Source organism: Emydura macquarii, unplaced genomic scaffold (assembly GCF_026122565.2).
Source record: "Emydura macquarii macquarii isolate MOO-44397 ecotype Brisbane River unplaced genomic scaffold, CSIRO-AGI_Emac_v2 contig_915, whole genome shotgun sequence".
Lineage (NCBI taxonomy): Eukaryota > Metazoa > Chordata > Testudines > Chelidae > Emydura > Emydura macquarii.
Genome location: NW_027131052.1, coordinates 554,364 through 570,559, shown reverse-complemented (window position 1 = coordinate 570,559; position 16,196 = coordinate 554,364). Strand labels below are relative to the sequence as shown.

Sequence of the window (16,196 nt, the reverse complement as noted above, 5' to 3'; positions counted from 1 at the left end):
TGTGTGGTTGTGATATTTCTAGGGCATCTCCAACTATCTGCCTTGTGGTTAGAATTTTCCTTCCAAGCTGCCCTGGTGACCTGCCAGGAAGGAGCGAGGGTGGCGGAGGCAATGCACACAAATTCATATGGGAAGAGAATAAGGAAGTTACACCCTGCAGAGTTGGAGGCAGGATCCAAAAGAACCCAGGCCTGTCCATCAAAACCCTCAAGGAGATTGATGCTAAAGAAGGTAACCAGGTGACGAGGGGAACTACACTTGTTTGCAGTGTTACTATTCTGATGTTCAGGTTTTAAAAAAAGGATGATGAAAATTTGGAGGGGTGCAGAAAAGAGCCACAAAATTAGGTGAGGGCAGGAGAAAATGCTGTACAGTGAGAAAGTTAAAGAGCTCAGTCTGTTTAGTGTTTGAAAAAGATAAAAAAGTGACTTTCTCACGATGGGAAGAAAATACCAGGTCCTAAAGTGTGCTTTAATCTAGCAGGAAAAGGAGTAACAAAATTCAAATTAGAAATATGGCACAAATCTTTATCAGAGAGCGTGATTAGCCATTGGAACAAACTCCCAAGGAAAGTGATGGATTCTCCATCTCTTGGTGTCTTCAGACCCAGAGTGCTGCCTTTCTGGAAGATGGTTTAGCCAAACGCAACTTATTGGACTCAAGTGGATGAAATTCTGTGGTCTGCTTTACGCTGGAGGTCAGGCTAAGAGACCTACTCGTCCCTTCTGGACTTTCAGTCTGTGAATCTGAACCTATCAAATGTCACCCCAGCTCTGTTACCTGCTTCACTCCTCACGGAAAGTGCGGTTGAGAGATGCCACCTCTCCATTGTTGCAATTCGTCTCCCAGCAGAATGTGTCCTGGGGAGAAGCCCCCACCCCCAGCTCTACTGCTATTTATATCATAGAATATTGGGGTTGGAAGGGACCTCAGGAGGTATCTAGTCCAACCCCCTGATCAAAGCAGGACTAACCTCAGCTATATCATCCCAGCCAGGGCTTTGTCAAGGCGGACCTTAGAGGTTTTTTAGGGATGGAGATTCCACCACCTCCCTAGGTAACCCATTCCAGTGCTTCACCACCCTGCTAGGGAAAAACTTTTTCCTAATATCCAACCTAGACCTCCCCCACTGCAACTTGAGACCGTTGCTCCTTGTTCTGTCATCTGCCACCACCGAGAACAGCCTAGCTCCATCCTCCCTGGAACCCCCTTTCAGGTAGTTAAAGGCTGCTATCAAATCCCCCCTCACTCTTCTCTTCTGTAGACTAAACAAGCCCAGTTCCTTCAGTCTCTCCTCATAAGTCCTGTGCTCCAGCCCCCTAATCATTTCTGTTGCCCTCCGCTGGACTCTCTCCAACTTCTCCACATCCTTTTTGTAGTGGGGGGCCCAAAACTGGACACAATACTCCAAATGCAGCCTTACCAGTGCTGAATAGAGGGGAATAATCACTTCCCTCGATCTGCTGGCAATGTTCCTACTAATGCAGCCCAATATGCTATTAGCCTTCTTGGCAACCAGGGCACACTGCTGACTCATATCCAGCTTCTTATCCACTGTTACCCCCAGGTCCTTTTCTGCAGAACTGCTGCCTATCTCATCGGTCCCCAGTCTATAGCTGTGCATGGGATTCTTCCTTCCTAAGTGGAGGACTCTGCACTTGTCCTTGTTGAACCTCATCAGATTTTGTTGGGCCCAATCCTCCAGTTTGTTTAGGTCCCTCTGTATCCTATCCCTACCTTCCAGTGTATCTACCACTCCCCCCAGCTGAGTGTCATCTGTAAACTTGCTGAGGGTGCAATCTACCCCATCCTCCAGATCATTAATGAAAATGTTGAACAAAACCGGCCCCAGGACCGACCCCTGGGGCACTCCGCTTGTTATCGGCTGCCAGCTAGACATCGAGCGATTGATCATTACCCGTTGAGTACGATGATCTAGCCAGTTGTCTATCCATTTTATAGTCCATTCATCCAACCCATACTTCCTTAACTTGCTGATAAGAATACTGTGAGAGACCGTATCAAAAGCTTTGCTAAAGTCAAGATATATCACATCCACCGCTTTCCCCACATCCACAGAGCCAGGCACCTCATCATAGAAAGCAATCAGGTTGGTCAGGCATGACTTTCCCTTGGTGAATCCGTGTTGACTGTTCCTGTTCACCTTCCTCTCTTCCAAGTGCCTTAAAATGGATTCCTTGAGGACCCGCTCCATGATTTTTCCAGGGATTGAGGTGAGGCTGACCGGTCTGTAGTTCCCTGGATCCTCTTTCTTCCCTTTCTTGAAGATGGGCACTATATTTGCCTTTTTCCAATCATCAGGGATCTCCCCCAATTGCCACGAGCTTTCAAAGATAATGGCCAATGGTTCTGAAATCACATCAGCCAACTCCCTCAGCACCCCTGGATGCATTGCATCCGGCCCCATGGACTTGTGTATGTCCAATCTTTCTAAACAGTCTTGGACCTGTTCCTTCAGCACTGTGGGATGTTCACCTCCTTCCCATTCTGTGCTGCCTAGTGCAGCAGTCTGGGAGCTGACCTTGTCTGTGAAGACAGAGGCAAAAAAGGCATTGAGTATCTCCGCTTTCTCCACATCCTCTGTCACTAGGTTGCCTCCCCATTCTGTAAGGGGCCCACACTTTCCTTAATCTCCCTCTTGTTGGTAACATGCCTGTAGAACCCTTTCTTGGGTTCCTTGTAGAAAGTGCTGTGGGGTGAGGCTGTCTGAGCACCATCAGGGTTTGGTCTCCTAGCAGAACGCACGGAGGGGACGTCACTCTTTGGACTGCCAGCAGAAAGCGACAGTGTTCGGATGCCTTTGACACTGTGGGGCTGGTGACAGAAACCTCCCATCACAGGACTCACTGTAGGAGTTATCCCCCCGGTGTGTGCCAGCAAAGCACCTACGGCTCCATGACCAGCACCTCCAAATTCCTCTCTCGCCTGCTCCTGCCTTGGCAAAAGTCCCTTCACAAGGTCCTCTCGCTCCTTCTTTCCCTCTGTCCTGAGTGCTGGTATCTCTCTCTAGCTGGGCACTGTGACCGCACGTCTCATATCACGGCCTGGTCACAGGTGCCGTCTCACTTCCATTTTCTCTCGCCGGCCCTGCCAGCGGCGTGGCTGGATATGAAATATCAGTGCGACATGAACAGGATAACTGACGTGCCTGCTCAGTTCTGGGAAGTGCTGGCCAGGAAAGACCCAGCGCGGCTCAGGTTGCAGCCCCTGCCTGCCGCCGAGGATATAAAGGCAGGGCCCGACCAGCGGCCCCAGAGTGAGTGCCTGGGAGACTCCGGTGGCTGCTTCTCCAAGTGACGATGGGGAAAATCAGCTTCTCCCTGATCCTGGCCCTGGCTGTAGTGACTGTGGGCACCACGTCAGAGAAAAAGGTACTGGGCGGGGCGAGGGGCCGAGGGGGCTGGGCACTGGCTCTGGGGCAGGGTGAGGGGCCGAGGGGATCATTCCAGTGATAGCTTCTTCAGTGGGGGGCCGGGGTCCAGAATCCCATTGTGCCATAGCTCTGAGTGAACTGGCAGCAGCATGGTGTCTGTGCAGGCGCTGCGGGGAGCAGGGGGCGCAGGGGGAGCTCGGCAGTCAAAAGACAAGCCAAAAGCCCCAGTAACTCTTTAAAAATCTCTGGGGACATGAACTGGGCATGTTTAGTTTAGGGAAGAGAAGAGCACTTGAGAACAGCACTCAGAGGGCAGGAGGCTGCCAGGAAGAGGCCAGTGATCAGCTGTTGTCCGTGTCCAGTGAGGGAGGACAAGAAGGATTTGGCTTAGTTTGCAGCAGGGGAGATGCCGGTTCGATCCTAGGCAGACTTTCCAGCTGCCAGGGCACTAAGCAGTGGAACAGGCTCCCGAGGGAGGCTGTGGACTCCCCTCACTGGAGGCTTTTAAGAGCAGGTTAAAGAAACACCTCTCAGGGCTGGTCTAGGGGCACTTACAGCTGACGCAGCGGAGGCGGCTGGACCAGGTGACATCTCCAGGTCCCTTCCAGCCCAATGTGCCTATGATCCTGGGGGTCCGATTCACATTTTTTGAGCTTTTGGCGTTGGGCCATCCTCTGACTCACTCTGCGTAAGGACAGACTCTGACTGGTCATGTCTGTCCCAGGCTGCTCTGCTCTGAGAGAGCAAGAGGAATGCAACCCTTGGATTTCAGTCAAAGCACAAGCTGTCCATGGGGAGATGCAGGGAATCACAAAGCCGCTCCCTGGTGCACTGGGAGCCTGCACAAAGCCAGGAGCTCGCTAATCTTCCTTCAGAAATGATGGCCACTGGAACGCGCCACCCCAGCTGCAAAGAACAGGACCAGAGGGTCTGCTAGTGGCCACCTGGTCCCCCGGAGATCTCAGGAAGTAGAGTACACACTAGGCACGCTTTTTTCTATGGTATTATTTTTTCCCCCTTGTTTTCAGGGTCTGTCCTTTGTATTCAGGGCTCTTGGGGTCACGGCCGCAGCAAAGTGTCTGACCATGGAGCATTGTGCGTGGGGCACACGTCCTGCTGACCTTGTCTGCTTCCCTTTCAGTGTGTCCTGTCTGGAATGTGGAAGAACGAGCTGCACTCTCTGATGGAAATACATGATGTGAATGATGAGGGAGAATTCTCTGGCGAGTATCTCACATCTGTGACGGCCACCAGCAATTGTATCCGCAGGTCGCCTCTGAAGGGAGCCCAGCATGACGTGGAAAGGAGGGCACAGCCGACCTTTGGCTTCACTGTGAATTGGGAGCCGTTCTCAAGTATGTAACACCTGCTGCTTTGGTGCGGGGTGCGGGAAGTTATTGGCAGCATGAACAGAGGGCACCTGGGGCACTTGGAGGGTTACTTTGTTTTATTGACGTGATATGACCCATGCCCAGGGTTGCCAACTGGTAATGCCAAGGTCAGGGCAGGCTGAAAAAGGAGAGCAGATTCTCCCCACGCTGGTGGGTGACACTGAAGGCCGGCTTCCCAACCAGCCACGAACTGCTTCTGATTTCCCCACACTGGATATCAAGAAGCCAGTCCACAAATGCCCACAGCCCCCTTCACTGCATTTCAGCTCCAGGCTCCCAAATCAGCATCAGGTCCAGTAAAGAGACCAGTTACTAGAACTCTCTGCTCTTTGCTAAAAAGGTTCCCTCTGACCCCAAAGGGTCAGCCACAGCACCAGATCAGTGCAAGTTTGGATCTTACCTAAAATACCACGCCAACAGCCAATCCTTGTAGTGTCTAGACTAAAGGTTTATTGTAAAAAGAAAGAAAGAAACCATGAGAGAAATGTTAAAGGGATAAAGTAAATCACAGATATACAAATGATTAAAAGTCCATATACTTCAGGTTTCTGGAATACATGTGGATTTGCAGGCTTGTATAGTCCCCTCTGGTTCACATCCAGTACCTGGATGGGTCTAGGTCCTTCGGTTCAGTTGCAAGATGAATTGGTCCAGAAGTAGGTGTATGTCTGCAGACTGGACAGGAGCAAAGACAAAATGGTTTCTCTGGCTTGATCTTATAAACCCCATCCTCCGGCCATGCGGCCTGTGGGCAGTCACAAGACCCAAAATGGAGTCCATAATCACATGGGCCAATCCTGGTGACTCCTCCAGTGTGCCTGGGGTCCATAGTCACATGGGACAGTTCTGATGCTTCATCAGGTAGGCTGCCTGCCATGGAGTCCAGAGTCACATCAGCAGGTTCTGGTGACTCAGTGGTGATGCTGGCCTCTCCCTCAGGGCCCCTTGCACCTGGGAATGCCTTAATGGGCCATTATGCAGGCCATTGTTCTGCAGCCTTCCTATCTGGGGTGTTACCCAGGCGGAACAATTTGAAATACAGATATCTCCAATATATCTATAACTTCCATTTCACATATCACACATGAACATAAGTATTATTATCTTACTTAGCACATTATAACCTTCCTAACAGTACCTGACATGGCGTATCCCACATGGATTATTATAATTCTGCCATGCTGATGTCACACAATATACTAAATGCCCCCCCACTCAAGCCAGCCCGCATGACAGACATGCCAGGAATTTTTCTGGAAAATATGGGACTCAGTGCAGCAATTGTGTTCAATACGTGGAGGTTAAAATGAATTGTATGTGGCACCAGCGAGACCATTATTGGATACCGTGTCCATTTCTGGGTCCACACTTCAAAAGCATATTAAAAGCTTGGAAAGGGTTCAGAAAACTGCTACAAGGATGATTCAAGGTCTGGGAAACCTGCCTCACAACAAGAGACTAAAGAAGCTCAATCTATTTATCTTAAAAGAGAAGGTTATGGAGGTGGTTTGATCAGGGTCTATGGGTGTACTTATAACTTGAGTGTCATCCCAACCTGACTCCTGTCCACACACAAATGTCATAAGAATGGCCAGACTGGGTCAGACCAATGGTCCATCTATGGACTGTCTGCCGACAGTGTCCATGCCAGGCGCTTCAGAGGGAATGAACAGAACAGGTCATCACCAAGTGATCAGGCATTCCCGGCCTCTGGCAAACAGCAACCCCTGCTTATCCTGGCTAATAGCCATGGATGGACCTATCCTCCATGAACTTATCTAGCTCTTTTTTGAACCCCGTTATAGTCTTGGCCTTCACAACATCCTCTGCCAAGGAGTTTCACAGGTTGACTGTGCGTTTTGTACAGACATACTTCTTTTTGTTCATTTTAAACCTGCTGCTTATTAATTTCATTGGGTGACCCCTGGTTCTTGTGTTATGAGAAGGAATAAATAACACGTCCTTATTTACTTTCTCCACACCAGTCATAATTTTAGAGACCTCTGTCATATCCCCCCTTAGCCATCTCTTGTCCAAGTTGAAAAGTCCCAGATTTATTAATCTCTCTTCATATGGAAGATTTCCCATATGCCTCATCATTTTAGTTAGTTGTTAGTCTTTAAGGTGCTACAGGACCCTCGTTGTTTTACTGTATACAGACTAACACGGCTACCCCTCCACAACTAATCATTTTAGTTGCCCTTTTCTGTACCTTTTCCAATTCCAATATCTCTTTGTTGAGATGGGGTGACCAGATCTGCAGGCAGTATTCAAGCTGTGGGTATACCATGGATGTATACAGAGGCAATATGATATTTTCTTTCTTCTTATCTATCCCTTTCCTAATGATTCCCAACATCCTGTTAGCTTTTCTGACTGCCGCTGCACGTTGAGTGGATGTTTTCAGAGAACTACCCACAATGACTCCAAGGTCTCTTTCTTGAGTGGTAACAGCTAATTTAAACCCCATCATTGTATATGTTTAGTTGGGATTATGTTTTCCAATGTGCATTACTTTGCATTTATCAGCATTGAATTTCACCTGCCATTGTGTTGCCCAGTCACCCAGTTTTGTGAGAGCCCTTTGTAACTCTTCAACCTCGATTTTGGATTTAACTCTTCTGCGTCTAATCTAATCCACTCATTTGGATAATCCAGAGGCTGTGTGCAGTGCATCTGACCCAGTCACTCTGGGTAACTTCCGGGTGGTCACTATGACTAGGGCTAGGCTAGGGCTGTACCTCAGGTGCTGTGACTCGCACTATCTAGTGCAGTGAAGATACGCCCTGTAAGTACCTGCCTGTGGAAGAGCGTCCTGATGGTAGAAGACTCTTTAAACTAGCAGACAAAGGCAGAACAAGATTTGGTGTCTGGAAACTGAAACCAGATGTATCCAAATGAGAAATAAAGTGCAACTTTTTACCAGTGCGGGTGATTAATCAATGGACCAGCTGAGCTAGGCGCATGCTGGATTCTCCATCGCTTGGAGTCTGTTTCCTAAAGCTCCACTCTGACTCGGCTCAGCCTGCAGTGACAGGGTGGAGGCTGGAATGCCCGGGTGAGGTTCTCAGGTCCGGATTATGCAGGAGACCAGACCGTGGATGATCACAGGAAGGACAGTGCCGGGATCAAAGGCACAGGGGAGAAAGCTATCTCCATCAGCTGCACTTCGTGTGGACTGCAGTGGGCAGGTGTGGGAGGCCAGAGAGGAGGCTGGGGCAGCAGCTGGCGGGTTGAATGAGGCCAGAGGGAGATTTGTCTCTGGTGCGTGGAAAGAAAAGCACAGATCTCTGGGATGTTGAGGTGGCAAACAGCAGGATTTGGAAATGGCCTAGGCATGTGGGGCCAGAGAGACGGAGGAGTCCAAGTGTCCCCCAGCCTGCAGGCCTCCTCCCCCGCCTGACCCTGCACCGTGTCACATGCAGCCCCTCTGCTGACTCAGCCTCCCTCCCCTGGAAACGGGAGCACTGTGCAGATCCACCCTCCGGGCTGGTGCGTCATTGGGGAGAGGTACTGCCCAGGGCAAAGAGCTGCTCTTTGTATGACTGCGGCACATGAGTGGGGTCCTCCCACCGGTGACACTCAGCGAGCTCCCTGCAGCCTGGCTCAGTGTCTCTGGGGGACACAGAGTTGCAGAACTGTGTCTCCCACTGACTCCTGTCTGACTCCCTTGCAGACTCGACGACCATCTTCGTGGGCCAGTGTTTCCTGGATGAAAAAGGGAAGGAAATTCTGGAGACCGTGTGGCTGCTGCGTGAGCAGGTCGACTCTCCCGGAGAGGACTGGAAAGCGACCAGGTGGGTGGCTGGAAGGAGGCTGCCCAGGAGCGCAGGTGCCACCTGCAGAGTTGGGACTGCAGGGCCGGGTGCTCGGCCAAGGGCTGGGATCTCTACCCCAGCTCTGAGGCTTTGATGCTGGAGATACAGGAAACTCAGTGTGGGATGAGATGGTGAAGGGCAGGGCAGGGATCTCAGCCCAAAAGCACAAACTCTTGCGGAACCCCCTTGCCTCCCGCGTGTTGCCAGAGGAGACGGTGGTGGTGAGAGCATGAATGAAGGTTTATTCCCCAAGCCTGCTGACTTCCCTGGGCCCCTGTCGCACCCCAGAGCTGTGTGTGATGCCCCAGGGGATCAGGCAGGGGCCAGGGCCGTGTCCGCCCACAGCGCTTCTCAGAGAACTCGCTAGTGGGTGAGCAGCCCAGTGGGGTTGTGGGCATCCTGCGATGGGAGGGTCCCAGGGGAGCTGAGTCAGGCTCCAGGGAATAGCACAAAGGATGCCTTTGCTGACCCAGCCAGGAGTTGCTGGCTGGACGTGCAGCCTGTGGCGCCTCTCCACACTCCCGGGTGCTGCCGGGTGGCTGTGAGGCAATGCCAGTACGGGGTGCCCACAGCCACGCTGCCTCCCTGGGCCGGGCAGCTGGGCCCCCTTGGGGTAGCGCCTGCAGGAATTGCCTGCCAGCCCCACTGCCTGCCCTGGATGGTGCTGTGGGGACACCCGTGAGGTGGGTCCTGGCTGAGGCGCTTTCCCTGACAGTGGTGCTCAGCGCCCAGGCCGGATGCCTTGGGGACGGGGCGCCCGCTTTGGGCGTCTCTCCTCAGGCTGATGCACTCTTAAAGGGCTCCTCAGTGTATCCAGCAAAGACATAACGAGAGCCAGGGGCTGGCAGGTAAACGAGCCACATTTGAAGTAGAAACAAATCACGAGTTTTAAACAGTGAGGGCGGCCCTGGCACCGCTTGCCGGGGAGGCCCTGGCTGTGTCTCTCAAAGATCTGCTCTACTCCAGTCACCGCTTCTGGACTTGAAGCAGGAATTAATTCCGGGAAGTCCTCGGGCCTGAGCTAGGCAGGAGGTCAGATTAGTCCCATGACACACCGGGGTCAGACTCGAACACGATGGTCCCTTCTGACCTTGGAATTTATGAATCACTGGCACTGGGCAGCCCCGAGTGCATGGCCTGTGCAGAGGCAGTAACACCAGTGCTGTGCTTCTCTGCAGGGTCGGCACCAACATTTTCACCCGGAAACGAAATGCAATGCGGGGGAAAATCCTTCAGGATCACAGTCCACCCTGTGAGGCTCCAGCTCCAACAGCACTGGGAACACGCCCTCCAGCTCCACGGCTCCCGTCCCCACCCAGGCTCTAATCATCCTGGGCTCTCTCAAGAGCATCTCACCCAGCGTCAGGGCTGTCTGCTGGGCTGCAGAGTCGCCTGTCTCTGTCTCCATCTCACCTTCGCTCTCCGGTTCCTCTCCCAGAATCGCTGCCCGCACCCCTGAAGCTGCCTCTTCGTGTCTTTCCCAGCAAAGCTCTCACGCTGGAGGTGAACGAGTCTCTTGTGTTTTATCACTATTGGCTCTCTGGTTTTCCTGGAAGTCCTGGATTCTCTCCCATTAGCTGGGCCCTCTCTGGGACACTTTATTGGTAGCTTTATTGCCCCTGGTTCCCTCCTTTTCTCACTCCATCAGTCTACGGCAGAGATTGCACCACAGGGAGATGGTGCACCCCTTCTCAATGGCCCTTACGCTTGCTCAGGACTATCCGTTCCGGTGCTCACAGCCCAACGGTTGGTTTCTCTTGGAACGTTTGAGCTCTTCATGAGTCCCAGACTCTAGGTCCCCAATAAATGTTGTGATGCCAGTCTACGTTTTTATTATTTGGAAATAGTGCTTCGTTCCCCGTCTGCAAGCTGCTCTGTACTGCACCGTGCCCTGGGACAAGGACAGCGTCAGTGGGCAGTGCTGGATGGTGAATATATTTCCCCCATCTCTCGCTCAGAAACTCTGTCCCCCGCTCAGCTGCCGGTCGCACTGACCAATGTTGTCTCGCCGTTTCCTTGTGCTCCGCTCTTGGCCTGTCCGGATCACAGAAAGGCAGGACTGGAAGGGTTCTTGAGGGGTCGTCTAATCCACTCCCCTGCACTGAGGCAGGACTAAGCATTATCTAGAGAGAGACCATCCCTGACAGGGGTTTGTCCAACCTGCTCTTAAAGCCTCCAGTGACGGAGATTCCACAACCTGCCCAGGTCATTTATTCCGTGTTAACTGCCCCGACAGTCAGGGAGTTTTTCCTAACGTCCAGCTAAACTGCCCTGGCTGCAGTTTCAGCCCACTGCTTCTCGTCCTGTCCTCAGTGGATAAGGAGAACAATGTATCACCCTCCTCTTTAGAGCAGCCTGTTATGTACGTGGAGACTCTTTCCATGTCCCCCTTCAGGCTTCTCTCCAGTTTTTTCAGTATTTCCTGGGTGCTCGGGTTTTCTAGACCTTTCATCCTTTTTGTTGCTCTCCTCTGGACATTCTCCAGTTTGTCCACATTTTTCCCTGAGAACGGGACGTGATACTCCAGCTGAGACTAATCAGCATGGGTAGAATGGAAGAATGACTTCTCGTGCCGTGCTTACAACACTCCTGCTGATACATCCCAGGATGATGTTTGCTTTTTTTGCAGCAGCGTGACACTGCTGACTCACATTTAGTTTCTGATTCACTCTCACCCCAAAGCCTTTTCTAGCAGTGCTCCTTCCTGGGCAGTCATTTCCCATTTGGCAGTTGTGCACTTTGCATTGTTGTTAGCGCTGCGGTGAGTTGTTGCTTAGCGCGGCTGTCCTTGGAGCGTCGCTGGCAGCTGCACTAGCAAGCAATACGCCCACCGGGTCAGCAGATCTTGATGTTATTCAGAAAGCCAGACCACAGGCTCCGGTTGGTGGCACAAGTGCTCGGCCAGGTTTATGGTGCCCTGTCCAACGGGGCACGGGGACACTACAACATCTATGCCCGTGGCCAGGTAAAGGCTCAGTCAGCACACCAGGGTCCTGCCTCTTGGCCGATACAAAGATGCCCCTCCTAGGACTTCTCCTTTTATACATTGCTACAAACAAGTTACCTACCACGCTCCAGATGTTTAGTTATCACCCTTATGTCCGAAAATTGATCCAAACGTCCTCACCCAGTATCCTGTCGTCCCACCCGTATCGTACGAGGAGTCAGCGTGTTCCTGCACCAGCGCTTGGGAACTTGTTTATGTAGCTACTTGAGAACTCTGGGTATTCTTCCACCCTCCGCTCCGGTCAGGAATGTGTTGCCTGGGTTAGCCGCTACCTGGCGTGTTACTGGTCTGCCACTTCCAGGTCTACTTTGGTTTGCAGCCTTTGGTTCGCTGTTAGTTATGTTAGGGCTCCAGCACGGCTCCAGCCCCCTCTTTTTTGTGTTTTTATGGGGAGGAGGGTAACCCATCATCCCAGAAAAGCCTAAGATGTGGACTGAAAATGACACCATGGGCTCAACACTGTTTCTTGCCCACTTTGCTATACCCATCCATACGTTCATGCCCCCTGCGTCCAATGGTCGGCACATTCTCTCGTACGACCTGTGGACCAATTTCCTCTTTCAGATTGTTCTTAGTCCCCTACAGTGGGCCTGGGAACGTGCGGTCTGGGACTTTGGCTGAGAAGTGTAGTCTTGGATTCATCTTGAAAACCTGGGCTAGGCATTACTACAGCGTGTCCCCCAGTGGACGCACATGAAGAGTAAAGCAGCCATTTGAAGTAGTGACATCACAAAGGAGGCCTTGCAATTAGTTACTACACCACGCTGTCCACTCATATCCTAGGTTACCCATACTGCTGGTGGTCACCATCTGGTCAGCTTCCCCAGGCCGGAGACAGGCGCAGCCAGCTTCTCTGGCTCATTGACTAAGCTGAGCCATTGTGACCACAAACTGGAGTTGCATGGTCAAAATCATCCCTGGCCTAGCAAGCCATGCGCGGTGCCCTTCAGGGTTGCATTGCTGTGTGCTACACCAGGAGATGGCACAGGTTTCTTATAGATGCTGTCTTCCAGATAGCCTAGCCAATGGACAGGAGCTGATCTGTTAAACATTGCTGTGCCAGGACTCAGAGCAGGTCCCCAGACACGGAGCAGGATGTTTTGAGGAGCTTTGAACACAGTTGGGCGCATTGGTAAATTGGCACTGGTTTTGTTATACACCGTTTCTCTTTACAGTCAAGCTACATTTCTTTTTCAATGCTCCCTAATGAATTGGTTATGGTAATTAAACCAAGATGTTTTTTCCTTGCCTTTGCTGCAATTACTTTAATTGTACTTGTGTTTGATTAACCAGTTTAGCAGTACTATGCACATTGCAAAGAGTGTACCATTTCTTCAGCAGCCAGGCCCTCGGCACCATGACTTACAGGTTTAGAGACAGTTTCCGCTGCCTGGTGGTCAAAATAATTAATGTGGTGTTAAGGCTAGAAGGGACCGCAGGAGTCAGCTAGTCTAACCCCTGCCAGGATGCAGGATTTGTTGTGTCTAAACCATCCAAAACAGGTGGCTACCCAGCCTCCTTTTGAAGGAGCTTCCACAACCTCCCGAGGCGTCTGCTCCAGAGTCCTGCTGTTCTTACAGCTAGGAAGTTTTTCCTGAGATTTAAGCTCAATCTGCTGTGCTGTAGTTTGAACCCATGGCCTCTTGTCCTGCCCTCTGTGGCAAGAGAGAACAACCTTTCTCCATCTTTTTTATGGCAGCCTTTCCAGTATTTGAAGACAGCTATCATGTCCTCCCGTAATCTCCTTTTTTCCAACTAAACGTACTCACTGCCTTCAGCCTTTGCTCACACGGCTTCCATTCCATCCCTTTGATCATCCTTGTCGCTCGCCTCTGGATCCTTTTCAGGATTTCTACATCCTTTCTGTACATTGGTGACCAAAACTGAACACAGCACTGCAGCTGAGGCTTAACCAGCGCTGAGTCGAGCGGTGCTATCACCTTCCTGACTTGCTGCCATGCCTCTGTTAACACAACCCAACATCGCATTTCTGGCTCATGGTGAGGCTGTGATCCACCACAACTCCCAGATCCTTCTCTGCAGTGCTGCTGCCAGGCCAGTTATCCCCCACTCTGTATTTGTGCATTTGGTTTCTCTTCCCTAAGTGCAGCACCTTACCTTTGTCTTTGCTGAATTTCATTTTGTGTCTATAGCCCAGTTCTCCAATTTAGCAAGATCCCTCTGAATTTTAGCTCTATCCTCCAAAGAGTTAGAAACCCCCCACCCCCACCTCCCAGCTTTGTGCCGTCTGCAAATGTGACAGCATGCTGTGTATTCCTCCATCCAGGTCATTAATAAAGATGTTAAATAACACCAGACCCAGAACAGATCCCTCTGGAACCCCACTTGAGACCTCCCTCCAATCTGACCCCATTCCATCACTAGTTACTCTTTGTTTGTGGTTGTGTAACCAATTATGTATCCACTCAGTGGTAGCTCTGTCAAGCCCACACGTCTCCAGCTTACTTCTCAGAATGTCCTGTGGGGCTGTGTCAGAAGCCTGGCTGAAGGCCGGGTGTGTTATGTCCACCGCATTCCCCCATCCACCAAACCAGTTACCCTGTCAAAGAAGGCAATCAAGCTGGTTTGGCATGATTTGTTCTTGGTAAATCCACACCGGCTGCTAGTGATCACCCCTTCGTCCGCCAGGTATTCACAAACTGAATGTTTTATACGTTGCTCCAGTAGCATCCCAGGTATCGAAGTCAGGCTGACTGGTCTGTAGTTCCCTGGCTCCCGCTTTTTCCCCTTTTTAAAGATTGGCACTACCTTAGCCCTTCTCCAGTCTTCTGGGACCTCTCCTGTCATCCGGGGGTTTGTAAATATTATTGCCAGTGCCTCTGAGATTTCGTCAGCTAATTCCTTCAGCACCTTGGGGTGAACAGCATCCAGCCCCAGTGACTTGAATTCATTCAGACTGGTCAGAAGATCTGACATGTTCTTTGCTTATCCCGATCTGCCTCCCTTCCCCTTCGTTGTCTATGGTAACATCGCTAGTTGTTCAGTCACATGTTATTTTTTCTCAGACGACTGAAGCAAAGCAGGCACTGAGCAGCTCTGCCTTCCCATCATCTTCCGCTACCAGCTCCCCTTCACCACTGAGCAGCGGACGCACACCATCCTTGGTCTTCCTATTTTGTCTGACACATTTGAAGAACCCGTCTGGTTGTCGCTAACATTTCTTGCCAGCTGTAACGCATTCCTTGCCTTGGCTTTCCTGATGTTTTGTCCCTACGCACTCACACTATTCGCACGTATACTTCCTTGGTGACCTGCCCCTCCTTCCATTCCCTTATTTGGTTTTAGATAGTGAAAAAGCTCCTTGTGCAGCCACACTGGCCTCCTGTGGCTCTTCTCATCTTTCCTCTGCATCGGAATAGCTGGATGTTGAGCTTCTAGTATTACATCTTTTAAGAACTGCCAGCCCCTTTCAACTCCTTTTTTTCCTAATTGGTCTTACATATCATTTTTCCTATTACCTCTGTTCCAAATAGATCTACAGATTTAGACAGTCTTGACAGTAACCCATAATTCCATTAGATTTTGGAGTCTCCTGTTTTGAAAGATACTGGACTGCGGAATAGTCTTGCCCAGCCTCTGGGTCTTGTGCACATTCCTGATAAGATGCTTGTATGTTAATTAGCAAAGAAGTACACACTAATGATACGTTTTTGTTTTTACACAGTAACCAAATTCAGCCGTATTTCAGTGAGAGAGTTAAAAGCACAGTCACACGAACTCACTTTGCTTAATAATATCCATTTTAAATAACAGTTGAACCTGGCCCCACTAGTGGTTTCTATAGTCGATTGCATACTCAGTTGTCCTTATATGGTAGACTGAGCTGTAGTTGACTAGTCTGTTATTAATTAAGCACTTTATCTGTTCTTCTTTCAATGGCCATGGGTTTCTTCACTGTGCACAGATAGCTTCTGATGTCTCCAGTCTGTGGGATGCACCCTTAAACAGCTTCAGCTGGTTAACTTAATAACATGTTTGTTTGTTTTTACATTTCTCTTGTTTTCAACAACCCAAATTTAATACACGAATTAATTCAGTTAGTTTACGATATAATAGAACCAAGTCTTTTGTAACACACACTATGCTTTTGTTCTGATTGTCCCAGTTCTTTAGCACAAGTATCCCTGTTTTATAAACTTTGGCAGTTTTTGCATAGAAATTCATCATCACCTAAAGTGCATTGCTAATTTTTTTCATAATAATTATAGAGCTTGACTGCTCACAATCTGCTGTGATAAGCTGTATTGCTCTCTCCCCTAAGCACTATGTTTTAGCACAATGGTCCCCAAACTTTTTGGTTGTGTCCCCACTTACCCCTCTCTGCACCCCCCACAGCTGGGGCCGGGAGCGGGGCCATGGTCGGGGCCAGGGGCTGCAGCTGGGTGCAGGGCCGCAGTGACCAGGGCCCGAGTTTGGAACAGTGGCTGGGAGCTGGGGTCCAGGCCCGTGGTGACCAGCAGCTGAGGCTGGGAGCAGGGACAGGTTCCAAGGTGGGGAACTGCGACTCGCAGCCAAGGACTGAGGCTGCAGCTATGGTTGTGGGGTGGGACTGGAACAGAGCTTGG

General features: G+C 50.6%; 1 protein-coding gene across 2 annotated transcripts; it reads left to right on the top strand.

Annotated features, from left to right (window-relative positions):
- Positions 1–3,287: 3,287 nt before the first annotated feature.
- LOC137149897 (avidin-like) lies at positions 3,288–10,423 on the top strand. Of its 2 annotated transcripts, none has more exons than XM_067543534.1 (4): positions 3,288–3,392; positions 4,536–4,749; positions 8,462–8,582; positions 9,782–10,423. In XM_067543534.1, the coding sequence occupies exons 1-4, from the start codon at positions 3,321–3,323 to the stop codon at positions 9,927–9,929; spliced, it is 555 nt and encodes a 184-aa protein (XP_067399635.1). In that variant the 5' UTR covers positions 3,288–3,320; the 3' UTR covers positions 9,930–10,423. The 2 variants fall into 2 exon arrangements, with proteins under 2 accessions (XP_067399635.1, XP_067399636.1); XM_067543535.1 differs by lacking the exon at positions 3,288–3,392 and adding an exon at positions 4,242–4,378.
- Positions 10,424–16,196: the final 5,773 nt, after the last annotated feature.